Source organism: Paralichthys olivaceus, chromosome 16 (genome assembly GCF_024713975.1).
Source record: "Paralichthys olivaceus isolate ysfri-2021 chromosome 16, ASM2471397v2, whole genome shotgun sequence".
Lineage (NCBI taxonomy): Eukaryota > Metazoa > Chordata > Actinopteri > Pleuronectiformes > Paralichthyidae > Paralichthys > Paralichthys olivaceus.
This window is the reverse complement of record NC_091108.1, coordinates 5752962-5773796: the sequence shown is the minus strand read 5'-3', so window position 1 is coordinate 5773796 and position 20835 is coordinate 5752962. Positions and strand designations below refer to the sequence as shown.

Here is a 20835-nt window from a genome sequence, read left to right as displayed (position 1 = left end):
ATCAGAATAAGGAGCCATTAACTGCGTGCACGTGGGTTTTTCCAAAGACACGTTTGAAAAGTTGGTTTATCTTTCATGTGCTCATCTGAAGCTCCTCTTCAAAGCTTAATTCTGACCATTTGATCCCAATTCTTATTCAAATTTATTTCAGATTTCATAGATTTTTGTCTCAGAAGTCTCGGACTCGGTGCTTCCAGTATTTCATTTCACAGTAAATTTACTTTTTTACTGCACTTATACAAGCAATACATGTGTTTTATAGTCATCTTGTGTATAAAATCAAAGGTGGGCCATCTCACTATTTATTTTGCTTGGTAATGTGATATCCAACATGTGATGTGATTTATTTGCAGTTTGGATAAAATGTTTTCCACTGTGGTAAAATGACAATTTATATGTTGTTGTGGTATTAAATTTATTTACAAAATTATCATTTTTACATATATTACATATAATACAATAATACTTTAGAGTAAAAAAGAATGAATGTCACAGTATAGGGTTAAGTCCCTGTGAGTCAAGCTTTGGGAGGCCCCTGCAGGTCTTGGAACTTGTTTTTCCCACTAGGAGGCGCAGTGTTCAGTTTTGGCAAAGGCAGGAAGTGATGGAGAGGACTGTGCGTAACACTCCATGATGGTTGAGGAAGCTGTGGCTCTCATAGCTTTGAGGGACGCAGGAGCTGGACTGTCCTTCAGCCCATAAGTGGCAGTTCCCAGGATCAGACGGACTTCTGAGGAAGAAAATAGAAAAATAAAAAGATTAAAATCACTCTCACAGCATTAAACAACCTATGAATGTGCTGTGTTTCCCATAACATAGTTTCTTTCGCTCAGAAATTTCAAATAAACAATTAAACTGCAGTTTGTAATAGCCGGTGTTATTCCTAGAATGTAACAAGCACGCGCGCACAAATTGTTGTTATTGTGCTTATTATAAACTGGCAGCGATGATGTAAGAGGTCTGCCACAATCGTTAATGCTGAAAGTTTAAAAGAAAAATCGGATTGTAGGAATCAACCAGAAAGGCCAACATGCAGAGCTCAGGAGGTGTCAGAGCTCACAGGCAATTGTTATGGGAGTGGCAGAGGGTGTGTGTGTGTGTGTGTGTGTGTGTGTATGTGTGTGTGTGTGTATATATGTGTGTGTGTGTGTGTGTGTGTGTGTGTGTGTGTGTCTGCAGCAGCTGCATTCATACTTACCTGAGAAGGCATCGGTTTCCTGTAGTGCAGCCTCCCAAACATCTGCCCACATCTATTTCCTGTGGAAAATTAGCAACACAGAGAGAGGGCAATGAGCTCACAGCTGGTCACAAATATTGACCCAGTTGAGCCGGGGCCCAGCTGCTGTTTATCATGTTAACTGCTTTGATTCGACACCTGCAGGGGCCATTTGTGTTTGCACTCTGCTCGCACCTCTGGTGCTGGAACACAGCAGATGACCAACAGCAGGGAGAGGAGGAAGGCAGTTTAAAATTCTCCCTATCAACTCCTTCATTTAGAAAATGTCTGATGTTGAAATCACAAATAAGGCCTGATTTCTGTGTCTTTCAGAATGTTTGTAGTCAATTCCTTAAAGAGTTTGTTGAATGGGATATAAAGTACTGGATCTAAATCCTTGTTTCCCAGAAAAGGTTTTACTGCACAGAATGTAGAGCTTGTATTATTTGCAATATGATCGGAACAAACATCCAATTTATAATGTTTTTTAGATCCTGTTGAGGTCAAAAGTGCTTGTTTCACAATAAATTAGTTTTGACACAAGTGTTGGAGGAGTTTTAGCCTCTGAAACCTATTTTCTCTTCTCCGTGTTCATTGGAAGTTAGTGAGTTGGAAGAAATGCCTCTGTCTCTATTCAAAATGAAACCTGCCAGTCTATAATGTGTATTGCTGCAGGTTGCGCATGAATAAGCATGCGACACATCCTGAAGTCCTTCACACCAGGACGTGCGGTGCCAGCCACTGGCCAGCAGATTAGCCTGATTAAGTGCCGCCTCCCACACGTGTGTGATGAATGAAGATACTTCATTACTGTCTGGCACCAAACTCCTTCCCCGTTTCCTCTCAGCTTGGTGACAAAAGAGTGTGAAAGCGGCATCAGAAATGAAACGCTCTGCTGGTGTTAAGTATGCCGAGCTAATCCAAGAAGAAATGAGCTCTGGTGTAAATTGTGGATGAAAATAGAAAGAAAAGTTTGTGTTCTTACTTTTAGCCTCTCTTCTTTGACCCCATCTGCATGATGGACTATTTCATAGTAATACTCCACGTATGGGACCCTGTAGCAGCTTTCCTTCAGCTCACAGGCCACCACAGTCTGGATCAGATCCACTTTGTTGGGGGTGTCCACCAGAGCTGAGTCAAACTTGGTGGGGACACAGGAGAATCCCTCTGTGAATGATTGTTAAAGGAAGTATTAGATTTATATGGAGGAAGAAAAGCTCAGTTATAATCTGAGATCCAAATCCAAACAAACAGATAAATCCTAGGCAGCTCTGCGATGGGCCTTTCAATGTATTCGACAGGAGTTTCATTACGTGTATTTTTCTGATGCAGTTAAATGTTAGTTTACATCAGTGATATCTGAACACTGGTGTGAAACTCTGTATTTTCAATTAGATTGTGATCTTTGTTTGATTATAATGAAACCAAATCCTTAGACCTCAAGACCTTGAGCTTGAACTGTATCAGTATAGTGAACAGCAATAAATCCCACATCAGCCACCACATAAGTTTAATGGCTTGAACTTTGGACCTAAGTTGTAGTTTATAGAACTAAACCTCAGGTACACTATGCTTTTTAAATCTTAACTCAAAGCACGAACATAATCAATCTGAACCAGATATTATGATGTGCAATGATCAAAATACTTGACTCAGGAATTTAAAAAACAAGTGAATGTGTAAAAAACTTTACGTGACTTAAATTCTGATTTCTAACTGAATAATTTTGCACGTGATGACCTGCTGTTTGTTACATCACTCACTGTTGTGTTTGTTGCACACACACACACACACACACACACACCTGGGGAGCCCTTGGAGCTGGAGCATCCTCCCACGTCGATGACGGTCTCGTACGGAGTCTCGGAGAAGTACGTCCTCAGCGCCGGGACTCGGATGCACTGACTCAGCTTGATCTCGCAGTGACACTCCTCGATCACCTCCACCTCGCGGGGCCCCTCCAGCAGCAGCAGCCGCTCCACACGCATCCCGGTGGGCTCACACAGCTGGTCGGCCCCGCAGGAAGGCCTCTGGTTCTGCGGCTCTGGGCTCTCAGCAGCTCCGGCTCCTCGGGTCCTCAGCTTTAGGGAGGTGATTGGAAAGTTGTTTTAATTGTTCGAGTCACACATGTCACAACATGTCTGAGTATTAATGGCTCAACTTCCCATGTGTGATATTTACACCAAAATGCCCCAAATCCATTTATTGATCATGCGTTTATATATTTTTTACTTTTACTTAAGTTTATTTTTTTAGTAGTTTATAGTCAAATATGAGCCGAATAGAAAAGTTTTCATGTTTTCACATTGACTCCCTTAAAGTCAACTCCTCCTTATCAGATAACCACACAAGTCACAGTGACGCCCCCTGGTGGCGAGGATGGGAAACGCCACTTACTTTTTTGCTCCTGAGGAATTCCAGCATGGAGGAATATTTAGAATAATCCTGCTGCCCGGACTCATGTGAGGAGGCTCTGGATGAGGTTCCTCCACAGTGAGACCTGCACATCCCCACGTCCACACTGACAGGACTCCCAGAGATGTCTGACGAGAGAGAGAATAATGATCAGAGAGTTAGATAGATAGATAGACAGATAGATAGATAGATGCATAGATAGATGCATAGATAGATGCATAGACATGTGTGATTTGCTATTGAACGATCCAAAAATGAAATACGAGAAGTAATTTTTGGATTTCTATAAAAAGCACCAAAGAAAGCATAAAGATGAATCAGTATTCGCTGAAGGATTGTGGAGAGTTACCTTGTCCTAGGTACACAAAGTGGCTTTGTCTCTTGCAGCACATTCTCTGTGTGAACAGGTTTGTGTGGTCGATGTGTTTGCCAAACACCCCAGTCACTGGAAAACACACCGTAAACACACATCAGCACCATCGTTGACGTAACATGTTATCAGTTAGGTTTGAGGAAGTAAAGTCGTGAGCATGCAATCGATATTAAAATAAAATTAAACAAAAGGCAACTGTGCAGGATTTGTTTTCTTCAGGGTTATTTGTGAATGGAAAACATTGATTGTTTGAATATGTGTTACAATTACTCAGTAGGAAAAATGAATAAGAGATCCTGGCACGGTTATGTTGAAAATAAGTGTTTTATTCATGTATCCATAATGAAAATAAGAGTTAAGAAATAATACTGAAGTGTTTTGTGATATAAAGTATGCAGTTGTAGTAATTTGACCTCACTGTTGCAGTAGTCACATGTGAACCTAACACTCATATACTCCAGCACCACATCCTCTCCCCATGTTTAATCACATAACAAGGGATTAGCAAGTACATTTGAGCAGACATGGTGTTAATCCAGTGAGTGAGTAGATGCCTGGATAAAGTCACAGCAGCAGCAGCAGAGTAGAGCAAAGCAAACAGTACTTACAGGTCATGTGGAGGCCGCACAGGAGGAGAAACAACGACCAGGGTACGTCCATGGCTTTAGTCCCAATCTGCTCCTCGGCTGCCAGATCCTGAGTGTCCCTCGGCTCAGTGGTGCCTCTGATATTTATGCGGGATCGAGCGTCAGCCCCAAATGTCACCCAAAAAACCAGGTCTCAGAGTGGTGTGGAGTCAAAAAGAGAAGTGAGAGCTAATCAAATTTCCATGCAGAAGGGCCGTGTGTTCTTACAAGCAGGGGCCACTTCAAAGGGAGTCTGCACAGCTCCTCTTGTTTCTGCTGCGACGGGACCCCAGAGTGTGTCAACCGGGCCTGAGCTCAGTCTAATGAAGTGCCTAAGTAGCCCCGAGCCATTAAAGCGTCGCTCATTCAAAGGCATTAATCATCTTTTATCTCAGGGGGAAGGTGTTTAGCACCTCCGACTTAAAACAAAACCCGGCCAAAACACATAAACAGGATCAGCGTGGGGGCCCCTGATGCCTCCTCTTCAGAAAGCTCCAGCACCTTTGTGTTTATTCAACATGACACCAAATGGCCAGACCTCTCAGAGCTGCCCTTCAACCCTCTGCAGCTTCTCGGTGGAGAGAGTGGAAACACAGAGACAGAAAATAAGATCATCTGTGTTAAAACAGCTTCCAAACATGTAGGCCACTGCAAGGTTCTGATATCTAAAACAGACATTCAACTAATTTAACTACTTCAAGTTAAATCTAAATAAGGAAATGTAAATACTTTTTTGTTTCTTTTTCATTTGAAACCACTTTCTGCTTTAATCACAGTTAAGACGTTTATAATGTCGGCCTTTTACTGACTCTCCACTCATGCCTTAATAAGGTGTTAGTCTTTCTTTGAAGTGTTGATGTGATCCCCTCATTTTCTGCGGGATCAACGGATCATCGTTCAGAGAGCCGTCGGCACTCAGACACCTTGATTAAGGTGACGCGGCGGTTTCAATTGTTGATTCCTTTTAATTCGGCTTCAACAAATCTTAGTGAAACTCCATCATAGTCCTGGTAAAACCCACATTCACACATACTTGATTTAATTATGTAGATCCCATGATATGTTGTCAATAGAATAAAAACTCAAGAAAGTTGATCTTAAGTAGTTTTCAAATTCTAGGTTTTGGGCCTTAAAGGGTCACAAGTGATAATACAAATGAAACTGACTCTTTACGTCCGTATGCAGTTTTAATTCAGAGGTCATCAGGGGTCACAGGTTATCAAGTTTGAGACTAAATTTGAACTTTGCAAATTTAGTTTTTCACATTTTTTATGATTATTCATTTGATGAACACCAATGAATGTGTGTTCACAGTTTTTTCCTTTACTTCATTGCCGCCCACCTCGACCAGGATGGGCAGATGAGACATTATATCTCATCGGGACCTTCCTGGTTAAATAAGAGATAAATAAAGTAACTCACATGAAATGAAATGCAGTGCTGTTGACAACACAAGAAAAAAGTAAATACAACCTCAACCACCAAGTCCATTTGTGGCTGTTCTGGAGCTTGTGTGTGTCACATGATCTCCCTCAGCAGATAAAGTTTAATGGCATTAAAGATTCTTACAAATTTCCTCCTCTCGGAGCACAAGCTGACATTATAAGTTCACATGTGAACAAGGAAACAATAGTCAAAAATAAATAAATAATTGAACATATGCCATCAATCGATTTCCCATTTGTTACTAGACAGAAAGCACCAGAGCAGCTACTAATGGACCACGACTTCTGTTAACTGCTTTGTTCAAGGTCAAGAATAAACTGTCAATGTTGTGATCCTCCTCCCCACTTTTTTAGGACTATAGGAATTCACTTTTCTCAGAGATGATTTTAGATGCATTAACCAGCATCTGTTTAAAGATTTTAAAGTAGATATAAAACCTAAATCTTTGAATTTCTCTCATGCATTCTCATTGAATTGAGTTTTCATGTAAACATAAAGGACATTAACATTGAAACAGGCCTGGTGTAAATGTTTTGACACCTTAAATGCATTTTTAATCTCTCCCTCATTCGTTAGTCGTCTTTATCACAGATATTGACCTGCACATTGATTTTCTGTTTCCAGTTGAGTCTGCTTTGATATTACACATTTCAGTTCCTTCCTTCTCAAACACGGCTGTATGAACGCAGCCTCTCTTTCCTCCTTATTATCCTCGTATCGGAGGACTTTCATTCAGCGGTGCATGTGCTCAGATAGTCACTGTGGTTGTGATTGGATTACAATGACTCATCTGCAGCATGAACATGCAGCTTATGCACGAGGACTGCATCACATTCCCTGTGTCCAGTCTGCAGACAGAGGTTGACAGGCGTGAGGGAAGTTCATCAGTACCTGGACTGTGTCTTTGTCTGGTGTCATTCTCAGTGTCTGGGTCAGTGTGTCACTGTGTCTTCCAAAAGGTCAAATGTCAAAGGGGCATGATTTCAGACCTGCGTTCTTTTCTTTAAGCTTCTGGTTGAGTTCATGAAGGTAAACTTGCTTTTTTTTAAAAGTTTTGCTTTGGTGAAAAATGACCCAAAAAATTGAATTGCTATAAGTTATCAGTGCATCATTCATCAATACTTTGACTTAACATTAATGTAAAAACAACCGACCTCTGTCTTTGTTCAACCTCAAGCATTTGAAGTATGCAGACTGTGTTAATGACCTTCCCTCAGTCCACTGACCCCTAACTATAATGATGGTCATATAAGCAGTAGATATAATCCCATCAGTGTCTCGTTCCTGCACCTGTATCAGTCTCCATGTTTGAGTCTAGGGGTTAAAGAAGCCTCTGCAAAGCCTGTCTGTTGTCTGTCTGCGTGGGTGGAGTCCAACACTGTGGGATTACAGGCCGGTTGGTTTGGATTATATGTCAGGAGACAATGGTGCAGCACAGAGACAAAACGGATCAGAACAGCTTCTGGACCAGAGCAACTTTATTGGAGCAAGTTTTCTGAAGCATGCAGATGGTTTTGAACTCAAACATTGTTTTTTCCTTTTAGTATTTGTTTTCTCGGTTTCATCTTCAAACCCTCGGTGAGCACGCTGCTCTCTGACACCTGCAGGAATCATGTATTTGCAGAACAGAAATAACACCATCAACACAGAGAGGAGCAGGAAGAACCTAAAAGGCAAAACATGTGAGTACAGAATTTGTATATCGTAGGATCTTGTGATTTCTGTGTACACTTTTATTCCATCAAATATAATGATGTAAATAGATAGTTTAAAATCGTTTCTGTTGCATCCCATCTTCTCCACCTCAGGGACTCACTTGAAGACGTCTCCACCTCAGAAGGAGATCATCGGCCTGTTGCCCACAAAGGGGGAAAAAAGGCTGGAGGCAAAGGAGAACATGGCAGAGGAGCAGGAGTCCACGCAGCACACAGCTTTTGGGAAGGCCTTCTACGATCTGACCCATTCAGAGAGGGTGATGAATGATCTGACGTTTGGACGGCGGGTGGGGCTTTACGACCTCAGAGGGCAGATCGGCTGTGGCAACTTTTCCGAGGTCAGGCTGGGAATACATGACCTGACTAAAGGTGAGATACTGAATGTTTCTTTACTCCTACTTTTACAGCTTCAGTGATCAAAGACAGAAAAAGCGCTGCACATAGATGCACTGTATGAATATGTGTGTATATATATAAACATATGATAATGTCAAATGTTTATTTATTATTATAAGTATTCAGTATGTATTATATTTCATATTTTAGTTATGTGTTGTTATTTTGTTGTCATTACAACAAATCTGTCAAAGTGATGATCAGTTGGTCTGAAAAGGCTGCACTCATGTTTATTCCTTGTCGTCTTACCGTCTGTCGTCACTTCACAGAGCGAGTTGCAGTTAAAATCCTGGATAAGGTTCGTCTGGACAAGCGTTCACAGACGCTCTTTGCTTCTGAAATCTCCTGCATGGAGAAGCTGGCCCACCCCAACATAGTGCGTCTGTACGAGGTGGTGGAGACCTTCAGGAGGCTCTACCTGGTGATGGAGTACGCCAGCGGAGGAGAGCTGTTCTCACGTATCTGCACCAGGGGGCGCCTGCCTGATCTGGAGAGCAAGCTGGTGTTTTCACAGGTCCTGTCTGCTGTCAAGCATATGGTCAGTCAACAGCAGATTGTTGGTGAACAGTGATATCAGTATGTTTGAGTGAAAAATGAAAATGAAAGACAGAGGGGCCGTTATTAACAAGATAATAGTTTATGACATTAGAATGAATAAAGAGTCCCAGTAAATAAGGTTCACATGTGACTTTTCATTTCTTCTTAATGAGCCGTGCAGGAAATCAACTTTTCAATTCCCCTGCAAGAAAACTGAATCTAACAATTTCTCTGTTTCCTCTTTTTCCAGCACGATAGTAATATTGTGCACCGGGACCTGAAGGCAGAGAACGTTTTCTACACCAACACTTACTGCATTAAAGTGGGTGACTTTGGTTTCAGCGCGCTCTGCTGCCCCAGCGACGTCCTTCACACGTTCTGTGGCTCTCCTCCCTACGCTGCCCCCGAGCTCTTCAAGGGCAAAGGTTATATCGGTCAATGTGTGGACATGTGGGCGCTGGGTATCTTGCTTTACTTCATGATGACCGCCACCATGCCATTCAAAGCTACAAACACAGGAAGACTGAAATGTTGTATCCTGCAGGGTTCTTACACCATCCCCTCTTACGTACCTGAATCCTGCCAGGAGGTCATCAAGGGCCTCTTGAGGCCGGTGCCTGTAGATCGTCTCACTATGGCACAGATCATGTCCAGTGATTGGATGAGAGGTGTTGAGTACCCCCAGGCTTATCCCTCCTACAGCTCTACACCCTCACATCTGGCTGAGCCCACCCGCATCCTCAGCCACGATGAACTAAATGTGAAAGCAGCGCTGGAGGATCTCGGCATCACCAGGAATCATCTCCTCAACAACAGCGTGGACCTGAGGAGCCCCGTCAGCGGGACCTACCGGATTCTACTGCATCGCATTCAAAAGAGGAGACATGTGGAGGCTGTGGGATACAACCAGTCGTGCATGAAGGAATCTCAGAACAGACTCCGATGGAGAGTGGGCTCAGACGGAGTTTTGAATAAACGCCACTCTGTTGTCTGTGTCGTCATGTAGCATTTTGGAACATGTGCTTCTTTGTCTTCTTCCAGACAGCTGGATGTTACAGTTTGTGTGTGGAGATGGAGCCAGGAGGCAAAGCTGATTTTGTCCAAAGGTTAAACTTACATCTACCAGTGCCTCAAATGATATCCAACTATAGATTACTAAAGGGCAAGATGTTTTCTGTTAAATAATTTAATAAATAATTAAGCTGATTCAATTTAATTTTAAAGCAAAGAAGAATTTTCTCACTTACCTTCTATTTAAATTAGGTTGTGGAGTTAGACAGATAGACAGATAGATAGACATACTTTATTCATCCCGAGGGGAAATTCTTGTGTTCCAGCAGTACAGACATGTGCAATAAGTTAGTTTACATAGAAAGCACATACCAGTAGGATGGTGGCTGAGTTGTTCAGAAAGAGCTAAGTTGAGGCAAAGTTAAAACAGAGGAAACTGGGTTGAATGTTTACATTAAAAAAGAATAAGGTATTTGTATTTAATTGTGATTTTAATATGTATGTTATTATATTGTAGCATACGATTATTCTTATTTGATTAAATGTAAAAACGTATGTATATATGCATTATTAATATTTTATATTATATGTATGTTTTATATTCATTTTATTGTCAGGAGATGTCTTTGAAGTACGTGTAGTAAAAGATGTCTGCAACTGTTACTAAACTGCAAGATTCATAGTGCTCATATACATAAGAGCTACTATAGAAAATAGCAGCTAAGACATGAGGATAGAGAAATGATAATAAATATAATGTACCTTCACTTGGTGGTGTGCTGTGTTTTATGGCTGCTTTCTCTTTTTTATTGCCCTCTCTAGACTCAGAGGAGTCAACATGACAAGTCACTCTTTGGATTTATGTTGAAAATAATTTCAAAGCTTTTTTTACGTTATTAAGATGAAAGAGATGTAACAATAGTGACCTTTATCGGTTTTATTTCTTTTTTTAAAGCCTGCTGTGACATGTTATAGTCTCATTTTCTCTTCTTCTGATTGATACATGTTCAAACATCCCATTCAATATAATTTATCACATTTGTTCCAGCCTAAACTGATTTACCCATATACTGTTTTCCAGTCTCTTACTTTGTTTCCACGTTATTTTCCCGTTAATGAAAGATTTTCTAGATCTCTCATGATTCCAACCAGCCATATCATTCTTTCCCACCATGCATACAAGCGTAGCACACTTGTCAGTGTTGTTTTGACATACACAAGAAGAAACTGGGCCTCAGCTCCAAAATCCTTCCCAAGCTGCAACCAGATTCTATTAGAACCAGTCTATTAGACAAACTGTTTGATATATAAGAAGTATATACCATTAATGTCTGTGTAATTATTATCTATCACCTTTGCCCTGGCAGCACAAAGCAAATACTTTGTGCATGAAGGATTTTCATGATTGCACAACTTAAAAACAACAATGGCTCATTTTCACCTTGTATCTGCGGGCCTTGGGAGAGAGGATGTGTTAATACCTGTCTGATAAACAAAAATGAACACACTAATGTGCAGGATTTTATGACTACAATTTGCAAGTTGAAGCCTCTGCATGGCACCAATGTGTGGAAGTCATCAGTGTACGCAGATACAGAGAGATTGTATCAGCTGCATGTCACTGCAGTTCTAGGAAAAGAGAGTAACCCTCATGTCGGTTGTGAATCAACACACCAGAAGTTCAAACTTGTGCTACGTGCTTTCTCTCTGCAGATTTTCTTCTCTGTACTGAAACATTAAAAAATAATTTTGTGGGATTTTACTGAGTTAATGAGCTGCAGATCCCACGCAAAGCAAAACAACAGTAATGTCCAAATGGCTGAAAAGACACACACACACACACACAAATAACAACAATTAGAAATATTCACCCGTCAAGAGGAAAACTAAATACATTTTAAATAAATATGCAAACCACAATGTCAGAGCATGAAACATAGAATTGCATGGATCACAGAATTTTGAGAAGATAAAAATCAAAAATAGGAGCGACAAACGTGTGACACTCTGCCAAGAAATATTATACTTTTATGTGAAAAAGCGATCCACTGGGAAAAGTGGTGAATGTGTGATTTTAACACTTCCTTTATTATAAATGATAGATTTGTGTTGTATTTCAGTGATCAGCAGAAAGGCAGTGGGTTTCTTGAAGTGTATTTACATATCTGTTATTTGTATGTGTTGCATTAGGACAACACTCTCAGAATATTCATGTTTAACAATGACAGTCATTCATTTTGATGTTATCAGGTGATATATGAGAGTTAAAGCAGCTTCATGAAGCTGGTAAATGGTTTGTATTTGTGCTTTTCCAGTCCTGAAGATGACTCCAAGTGCTATTCACACATACATTTTCATACAGTGGATCTATGTGCAGCAATTCCTCCATCACAAAACAGTACGCGGAACAAAGGTGCAAGTCATCGAACCACTGATGTTCTGGTTCGTGGACGACCTGTTCTTTCCCCATAAAGTGTTTGGAAATGTTTGATGGTTGAAGCCCCATAAAGACACAGTTCTTAAGTTAAGTAGGTTAAGCACCTACATAAGTGAAACCCTGAAGCTCCACCAACCCGGCAGAGCTCTCCGCTCTGCTGGTCAGCACCTGCTAGAGGTCCCCCGATCCAGGAGCAAACAGTGGGGTGACCGATCATTTGCAGTGGCAGGTCCCAAACTTTGGAATGCACTGCCCTCTGAGCTACGCACCACCACTGACCTGCCTCTGTTCAAAACCAAGCTAAAAACATACTTGTTTGATCTAGCCTTCAACTGAAACTGTTGTTCTTGTCTTGTGTTTGCTGTTTGTGTATGTTTGATTTGCAATTGTGAAGCACTTTGGTCAACCCTTGGTTGTTGTAAGGTGCTATATAAATAAATGTGGTTTTTCTTGCTGCTGTGCCCTGTGTTAAAACAACTTATTCCTAAAAGCCTCTTACACATTAGGATAATAGGAAACCTACAATTCAAACTTTTAATTTTCTCCAAACTCACGAGCTTGTGCTGTAAAACAGAAATATTTCCCATGATGCCCATTCTTGTAAGACAATAAAGTGTAAAAATGTGTCTGAATTCAAATAACACAAAGAACATTAATATATTAATGTGTAAATAAACAACTTTGAGCATGTTTACTGTAGTAATGCTTTTATTTGAACACACACTGCAAGATGAAATACAAAATATATGAAAATATAGAAATTAATGACTCGGCTTCTCCTTTATTATGACACACACTGCAGAAAGTAATTTAACAATTACTGTTTGCACACATATTTGATAGAAGCATGGCTACATCACACAAGAAATATTCGAATAATTAATATTAATTACTCTCCATCACCATTTGTGTCATTAAGCAGCTTATTGAAAATCTGATGTTTTAAAAGGCAAGAAAACACTTTCACTGAAGCAGCTGTTGAATGTACATGTGGCGACCGCTCAGTCACATCCACTGTTAAACCCCAGAGAACACAGTGCTGCCATGATTGCCACACAAGCTTTTGACCCTCGTCTCTCTAGATAGTGAAACCAAAGGTACAATGTTACAGGATTTGGCCGCCTTCCAGTCAGATGCCACCACCGTTGCTCAATGTTAAGATTTGCCAGAGGGCGGTGGGACAAACGGGGGCAGCAGGCTGACGCCCTCAGCCTCTGTTCGCCCTCTGTCGATGGTGCTGTGAAGAAATAGTTTTTTTATTAACTATCACATGTCAATCTACACAAATCCTTGTCTTTTATTTAAAGGTTAATTCTCGGTTGAAGTCTCAGAATAAGAGAATACATCTGTCAATGCAGTCAAAGTATTTCAAAGTATTACTAGCTTTATTCCTAATTTAAAAACAAATCTCAATACAAAGATTCACACTGATGTAAATTTCCCCGTTGTGGGATGAATAAAGTATATCTAATCTAATGATAAAGAGATCCTCATGGAGAGTAATGAAGTGCAACAACTATGGTAAACTCACCTTTCTCCTTTCTTTGCCCCTTTTGTCAATCTCATTCATCAGCTTCTTGACCCATTGCTCACTGCCGTCGGTGCAAAACATACGCCCCCTCCTCATGATGAAGCTACAGAATCATTGAAACAGAAACAACAAGTAAATAAGAAACATGAAGAATAAAGAAAGGCTGTAAAATCTATTGAACTTGAAGCAGACAACACACTAATGTGATTAATAGGAATCAGTGTTGGAATCAAAGATGCAAAATATCCACATACATACTCATATACAGTATACTCACATACACACACATACTTGAACATTTATCCACCCAAACATTCTATACAGAAACACACATGTGCAAACACACATAAAAGTCAAATTAATTCAAGTGTCAGGAGATCATGGAGCTGATAATGGACAACCTCTGGAAAACTAATATACCTCTTGTATGTCCTAAGGTTGTGTGAGCTGCACACTTTTTTGAAGTGGATGTGTTGTTGTGTATGCATGTGTACTTACATCGCAGCAGAGATGTTGCAGCCTCCGTCTGGCTCCTGCCGTCTGTACTTCACTGCATGTTTCTGAATGTATAGCTGCTTATTTTTCACATACTTCAGACAGCAGTCGTCATAGGACCCTGAGGGACAGTAAAGTCAGGTACAATCCAGTGACCCGTACCAACAGTATAGTATGTATTATTCAACATAGATAAAGTACATGAGTCGATTGATCAAAAGGCTGTTTGCACAATCAGCAATATAAACATAGCCTCCCTGGCCCTTTATTTTATTTGGCTGTTTGTTCACAGCTCTCTATTGCGTCCTGTAAATGTGACACTAGTGTCCGTCCACAGTCCCTTACCTTGTGCCAGCGTGAGACACACACAGGACAGGCTCAGCAAGAAGATCGTCAAGATGAACCGCATGGTGCAGTCGGTAGTTGCAGCTCTGAGATGAAAAGAAATGTCAGAGAATTTGTTTACTTTATGACTCCGGCCACACCTGAAACCATGAACCTTGAACTGCTTCTTTGTGTTAACTTCAATCTGTGTACTCCCACTCTCCTTTCACCTCTGAATATACCTCAGCCTCCTTCAGCCAGGATTTTACTGAATAAATCATTAACACGTTTGCATTTTATGTCTATTGACTCTAAATGTATCCCGTATTTAGATTATTGTCATTCGGTTATAGATTTTAATCATTCAGTTGAAAAATAAATAAAATACAATTCTTGAAATGTAGCATATTTAGATCCTGATAAAGTGCATTAATGTGAGCTGTTATCGCTAAGTAAAAAACATAAAGAAGAAATAAATTAAGTTAAATTAAGAAAATAAACATCTTTTACAAAGGTTTACAGACATATTCCGTGCTTAATAAGAAAAATATTGTTGCCTGATTAACAGATTTTAATTTTAGTCATAGTTTCACATTTACTCACCTCTATTGCTCCAGGTGTCGTCTTTACCTCTCTCGTCTTGCATCTATCAACTTGTGCAAACGAGGCGCTCTTATGTAGCACTCAGCCGGATATCATATTACCATAAATAACCTCGACTTTGCACCTGAGCTCATTTTTTTCGTTTTTTTTTTATTCCACAAGAGCTCAAGGAAGACACATGAAAACTTTGTTGCTGAATACAAACATTTGAATCTTAACATGTACCTTTATGTCAAATTGTGGATTCAAAAAAGCAGAGCTGGACATATTTATGATTTAAGTAAATTTATGTGAAAACATTTCTATCAAATTACAAACATTTGATGATTATACATTTAGATCAGGAAGAGGAAACAGGCCATTTTTTTACCATGACATTAACTCCCATATTGCCATAGGTTCCTGTAATTGGAATCTGGCTTGTTAACATCTCACAAGGTTTGAACATCTCACTCTGACAGACATATTCCGCCTCACATAATAGTGCTCATAGTACTCACTGAGTACAAATTACTTATAAAGACTAATATTTATCAATCAAGTCTCATCAAAGGCACTTCCTGTGTTGTTGTTGTTGTTTGTTTACAACCAAAATGATAAACAATGACTGATACTCCCATAACATGTGATGTCAGATATTTAATGTTGAAGAATGGAATGAAACTTTTTTAATTTCTCCATAAATATCTCATCTGAAGGCATGCGTGAGACAGATCTGTCTCAAATTTCACAAACCTGCTGTTTGTGAAATCCCCTCAGCTTCATTTGATAACAAACAGCATGATAACGATGAACTCACAGTCTTCATTTCTTTATTGTTTCACATTTACTTCTAAATGTATGTGGAAGCCCCTCCCCACACGTTGTATTAGGCCATAAATCATTATTATCATTACTATTATTAACTATTAGTATCATTTAAGTTTTTCCAAACCTACGTGAAAGAAACACCATATGTTACATGTCTTTTCTTTAAAACTAAGCTGAATGGATCCCTCTGTAAAAAGGTACATAGCTGATGATGACTGCGTAGAGTGTTAACACTATATAAGTGACACTAAGTGATTCCAAATAAAAGAATGAACTAAAATAACATGTGGTAGAGCCATTTTTTTTCTAGGAGCTGACAGGAAACCACAAATAATAAGTCAATAAATCCTCAAAGCATATTAATGCAAATATATAAAAGATCGGTGTCAGATATGTCAACATCAGTGATATGAGGATGTTTCTCTACTTCCTTCATTATTGTGTTTGAAACTTAGGTCAGTATATTGCTAAGTTATTGAGTTGCTATGTGAGGCTCACCAAGGAGGTTAGGTTTCCATAGCTGTTAATTGAACCTTAGAGGAGGGGTGGAGTACGGGTCAACTGAGAATAGAGTTGGAGTAGATTTGATTGAGACAGTTTTTTCCCACATTACCAGCTCTGACGTTTTTTGGACATTTGTCAATTTTCCAACAAATGATGCAAAGATCTTGATGAAGAGATCTGCGAGCAGTTTGATGCAGCCTAAATGAATTTAAGGGGACTGTTGGGCCTCAGTGGTCGACTGTGCTCTGCTGAGTACCATTCTGTTTGAAAAATAAACTAGTTTAAAATTAAAAGCTAGTTGACTGTCTCCGTTATGCTCGTCTGTATTCTGAGCTGAACTCTGATGTGTGAAACTTCAGTAGCGCAGATATTTGAACTTTCCTCCCTTGAGTCATGTTGTGTTCTGACAGTTGAGAAACTTAAAAGCACTTGTCAGCATTGTCACAGAGTATATCCTCCACAGCTTTCCCTTTTCATTCCTGTAAATAAACTGCTGTGCTCTCTTTGTTGAACACTTTGACAGATATTAATGAGCCCTGTGTGCCTGAGTGTTCATCTGATAGCACACTTCACTGTTTATGTTCTTACCAGCACTCACACCCACCCTGCTGAGGCCCAGTGAAGCTTTTCATGGCCCTCCTCATTTCCGTAGCCTCCAGGATACTGGCGGTCCCTTCAGTTGTGTACTGCTGCTGCAGAACCCTATGACTGTGCATCATGATGTATGCAAGGATCTGCAAATGTAATGTTTCTTCCCTCTCTAAGCCTCTAAGGCGGTGCAAATGCAACTTAATATATTTTGATGCAGAATTACCTCAGTCTTTTATGACTTGAGGGTTTGATCAACATGAAAGTGATCTGAATGTTGGTTGGCAAATCAACCAGTGATTTTGACAAGAGAAAAAAATTATAGTTGGCTGCTATTATCTCTATTCCTGTTTATGATTGTGTAACTTGGCATTGAGCTGTCAGGAGAGATGATGGTCCACCGCCTAGGGAACTTGGAATGAGGCTGTGTGATGATACACTGTGTTGCCTTTAGCATTCCTTTCATACAATGAGATGTTGATTCATCTTTCAGTCGTTATGAATGCGTGAAAGATGACGTCCAAGAAGCCATTTATCAGCGTGTAAGGAACTTTACTTTGGCACCTGGTATAAAAAAAACTACAGTAGAGATGTATATTTAGTATTTACTTTACTGTTACTGTTTGCTGTTTAGGTTAGGTCAGGATAGGTAAGCTTAGGTTAGTTTAGGTTAAATTAAACTACCCACTACAGGCTTTATCAAAAAGGAACGTTTTTAGTTTAACCTTAAATGCAGAGATGGTGTCTGCCTCCAGAACCCAGAGTGGGAGCTGGTTCCACAGGAGAGGAGCCTGGTATCTGCTCTACCTCCTGTTCTACTCTTACCGACTCTTGGAACCACAAGAGAGCCTGGGTTTTGGGAACGAAGTGATCTATTTGGATGATATGGTGTTGTGAGCTCTTTGATATGTGAGGAGCAGGATCTGGAATTCTATTCGCAATTTTACAGGGAGCCAATGTAGAGAAGCTAAGACAAGAGTAATATGATCTCACCTTCTAGTTCCTGTCAGCACTCGTGCTGCAGCATTTTGGACCAACTGGAGGCTTTTCACAGACTTCCTGGGACATCCTGATAATACAGAATTACAGCAATCTATTCTAGAGGTAACAAATGTGTGGACTAGTTTCTCAGGGCAGGTGGTTGAAAGCTGTTCTAGAGAATGGTTTAATATGTTAGACAACACAAAAATGTACAATGAACATTTAGCTTTATTATAATCAGAGTTAAGCAGGAATGAATGTCTGTGGCCTACTAACAATTGAAATATGGTAACTCATAAATGCACTGTGGACATTGGACTAATCATATGGTGATGATGGATTAATAAAAAAGAAGTGAAAGGGAAACTGTCAAAGTACAAGCTGAGCTCTACTGACAGATAAGGGCCATCTGTTGCAAACAGCATAAACACATGCAGTGGCTTGTCTGTAAACGGAGTCCTGCCTGAAGGCAAACTTAAAGTATTCTTTCAGAAAACTTTGGGTCACTGTTGAGCAATACAAAGTCTTAAAATATGTTCTCTACTCAGTTTTCCTTCACCATAATTTGAACCAAAAAAACAAACACAGTTGATTTTAGTGTTATTTCTGTCCAGTAAATTCTGCCTCAACTCTGTTTCTTTATGAGATTGAGAAAGAAGGTCAGAGCAAGAAAAAAAGGGGTTCACTCTACAACAGAGGCTACAATTGTGATCAGTGATTAAATCTCTTTACCACAAGGTCGTAAAAAGATGATCTCATTATGGCGGTTTTCCTGTGATGCCAGTTGGTCTGGAAGGTTTTACAAATTGCAAAAATGAAGAAATGCGATTACATCTCTGAATTACGAAACAGTTTGTGGCCCTATAAACTTATTCTCATGTTTTGAACATACTGGTGCTTTATGAACTTTCTGAAACTTACCTCAGGTTACAGGATGTCAAAGCAAATGATTTTACATGCCTCTTCCTTTAATGCAAACACTTTTAAAACTATGGATGATGAGGAGGATGTTACATTACATTGCATTAAATTGTGTCACGTCATGTTTTGTTATTATGTTTTCACCCCTGTCCATTTGTTGGTTGGTTTGTTGGCAAACATAGCAAGATATGGGGTTTTCAACATTTTCTCAGTTTCCCCAGAGAAAAGAAATCATGGATCTCGATGATAAAAATCAGGAACATTTTATATTCATAAGTTTGTGAAATGACTGTTTGGCCTTGGTCAAGGTATGTGCTTTGCCCCCCTAGTGTTATGTTGTGTTGTGTTGTGTTCATGTGAAGATAAATTAGCACAGTGGGGCATCTTGGTTTTGAACTTACCTCTGGGTGAAAGGTTTTACTCAAACTGATGACTATCTTGAGCAGGGGGAAGTTAATCTCAAGCTTAACTTGCCTTTAGCAGACAAGCACACCACTGTCTGCACACAGCACAAATCAAATGAAAGTAGTTTGTTCAAACACAAATGTCAGATATTAATCCTCAGTAAAGACAAACTGAAAAGATGTTCACAGAATCTGATTTAAAGCTAAGTCTCTGCACAAGAGCTAATCCAGGGTTCAGTCATACTGGAGCTGCTTTTGTGAACAGTTATAGGAACAAATCCGCAGTCCATGATGTTTTCATGTTTGATTCCCAGTGAAGTGAAAGTGTCCACATAGGTACAAAGGCAACAAAAAAGGGAAGCTGGGAAAAAAAAAATCCCGGTTTCAAAACATCCAAAAAGTGTTGTATGAGGAAGGAAATATGTTCAACATGTTTCTCAGACTGTGACTGTAAATGACTAAACATCCTCAACTGACTCCAAAGATTGAGGTTAAACATCGTGGGCCTCATCCTTAACATTACTGACCTATTACAGAACACACCAATGAGTTTGTTCTTTTGTTTGGATTTTATTTCCTCTCATCAATCATGCCTGTTTTGTCACTGTCGTGTGGAGTCTTTCTCTGACTTTGTTAAAGAAAGGCCCGACTGTCTGCTGGATTCAAACCCTCTCACTGTGAGGCAGCACTGCGCCACCGCGTGTAGAAACGTCAACATGGTGATTACAGGAGGGGGAAGAAAATCTGAATCAGTGAAATGTCAACTATGTTGCTTTAGTTCACATTCACCACCTGTGCAACGACACCTCTAGGGGAGAAACTGGAGAGGTACATAAACAAGAGTGAACAGTAAAAAGTGTGTTGAGAAAGAAATAGATTAAAAACTGAACATTGAGGATTTGAATGCTGCTCAAACTGGGAATAATATATTGTTAGAATCATCCCTTGTCTTATTTTTTCACAAATTACTCATCTTTGCTTATGACTCCCACTCATGCCTGTCACACATGACTGTTATTCCTCAGGAGCTTCTGCTGAAATGGATATTTCTCATATAGTTTATTTTTCTTGTGCACTTTCACCAGAATGTCATATGTGCACATCAAGTCATCTTACTGTCAATTTGTCTCACATATCGTCATTATTATAATTATGTTGAGACCTATTTTTTAACACCAGCGTCATTATTTTTTACTTCTTTTTATACCTTTTGCTAGTTTTATGCTTTTATCCTATCGTTGTTTTATTGCTAGCACGCTCTTATTTTGATCTTATATCGTGATTTTGTTTTAAAGCACTTTGAGCTGCATTTTATGAATCAAATGTCCTGTATAAATGACGTATTGTTATTATTGCTGATGTTGTTATTAATGTTATTAGTACTGTAATTGATGATGATAATAATCTTTATTCATATAGCTTCTTTGAAAACACAGTTACGAGGTGTTTTACGGGTTAAAAATGAAATTCAAAAGCAAAACAACGTGAAGATCACGAATAGA

General features: G+C 39.7%; 3 protein-coding genes across 4 annotated transcripts; 1 reads left to right on the top strand and 2 right to left on the bottom strand.

Annotated features, from left to right (window-relative positions):
• Window positions 1–396: 396 nt before the first annotated feature.
• On the bottom strand, window positions 397–4929 carry pnhd (pinhead). Its single transcript, XM_020106328.2, has 7 exons — window positions 4613–4929; window positions 3981–4076; window positions 3614–3759; window positions 3021–3297; window positions 2202–2383; window positions 1199–1257; window positions 397–730 (listed from the first exon to the last, which is right to left on the bottom strand). Exons 1-7 carry the CDS (start codon window positions 4662–4664, stop codon window positions 580–582), a joined length of 963 nt encoding a protein of 320 aa, XP_019961887.1. The 5' UTR covers window positions 4665–4929; the 3' UTR covers window positions 397–579.
• Window positions 4930–6918: 1989 nt separating this feature from the next.
• On the top strand, window positions 6919–10502 carry LOC109642190 (serine/threonine-protein kinase NIM1-like). 2 transcript variants are annotated; one of them, XM_069511123.1, is made up of 5 exons: window positions 6919–7105; window positions 7621–7758; window positions 7885–8160; window positions 8457–8725; window positions 8975–10502. In XM_069511123.1, exons 2-5 carry the CDS (start codon window positions 7689–7691, stop codon window positions 9728–9730), a joined length of 1371 nt encoding a protein of 456 aa, XP_069367224.1. In that variant the 5' UTR covers window positions 6919–7105; window positions 7621–7688; the 3' UTR covers window positions 9731–10502. The 2 variants fall into 2 exon arrangements, with proteins under 2 accessions (XP_069367224.1, XP_069367223.1); XM_069511122.1 differs by lacking the exon at window positions 6919–7105 and having other exon boundaries at window positions 7261–7758.
• A 2360-nt stretch (window positions 10503–12862) lies between these two features.
• Window positions 12863–15197, bottom strand: ccl25a (chemokine (C-C motif) ligand 25a). Its single transcript, XM_020106768.2, has 5 exons — window positions 15126–15197; window positions 14544–14629; window positions 14202–14319; window positions 13704–13806; window positions 12863–13409 (listed from the first exon to the last, which is right to left on the bottom strand). Exons 2-5 carry the CDS (start codon window positions 14605–14607, stop codon window positions 13380–13382), a joined length of 315 nt encoding a protein of 104 aa, XP_019962327.1. The 5' UTR covers window positions 14608–14629; window positions 15126–15197; the 3' UTR covers window positions 12863–13379.
• Between the last annotated feature and the right edge of the window lie 5638 nt (window positions 15198–20835).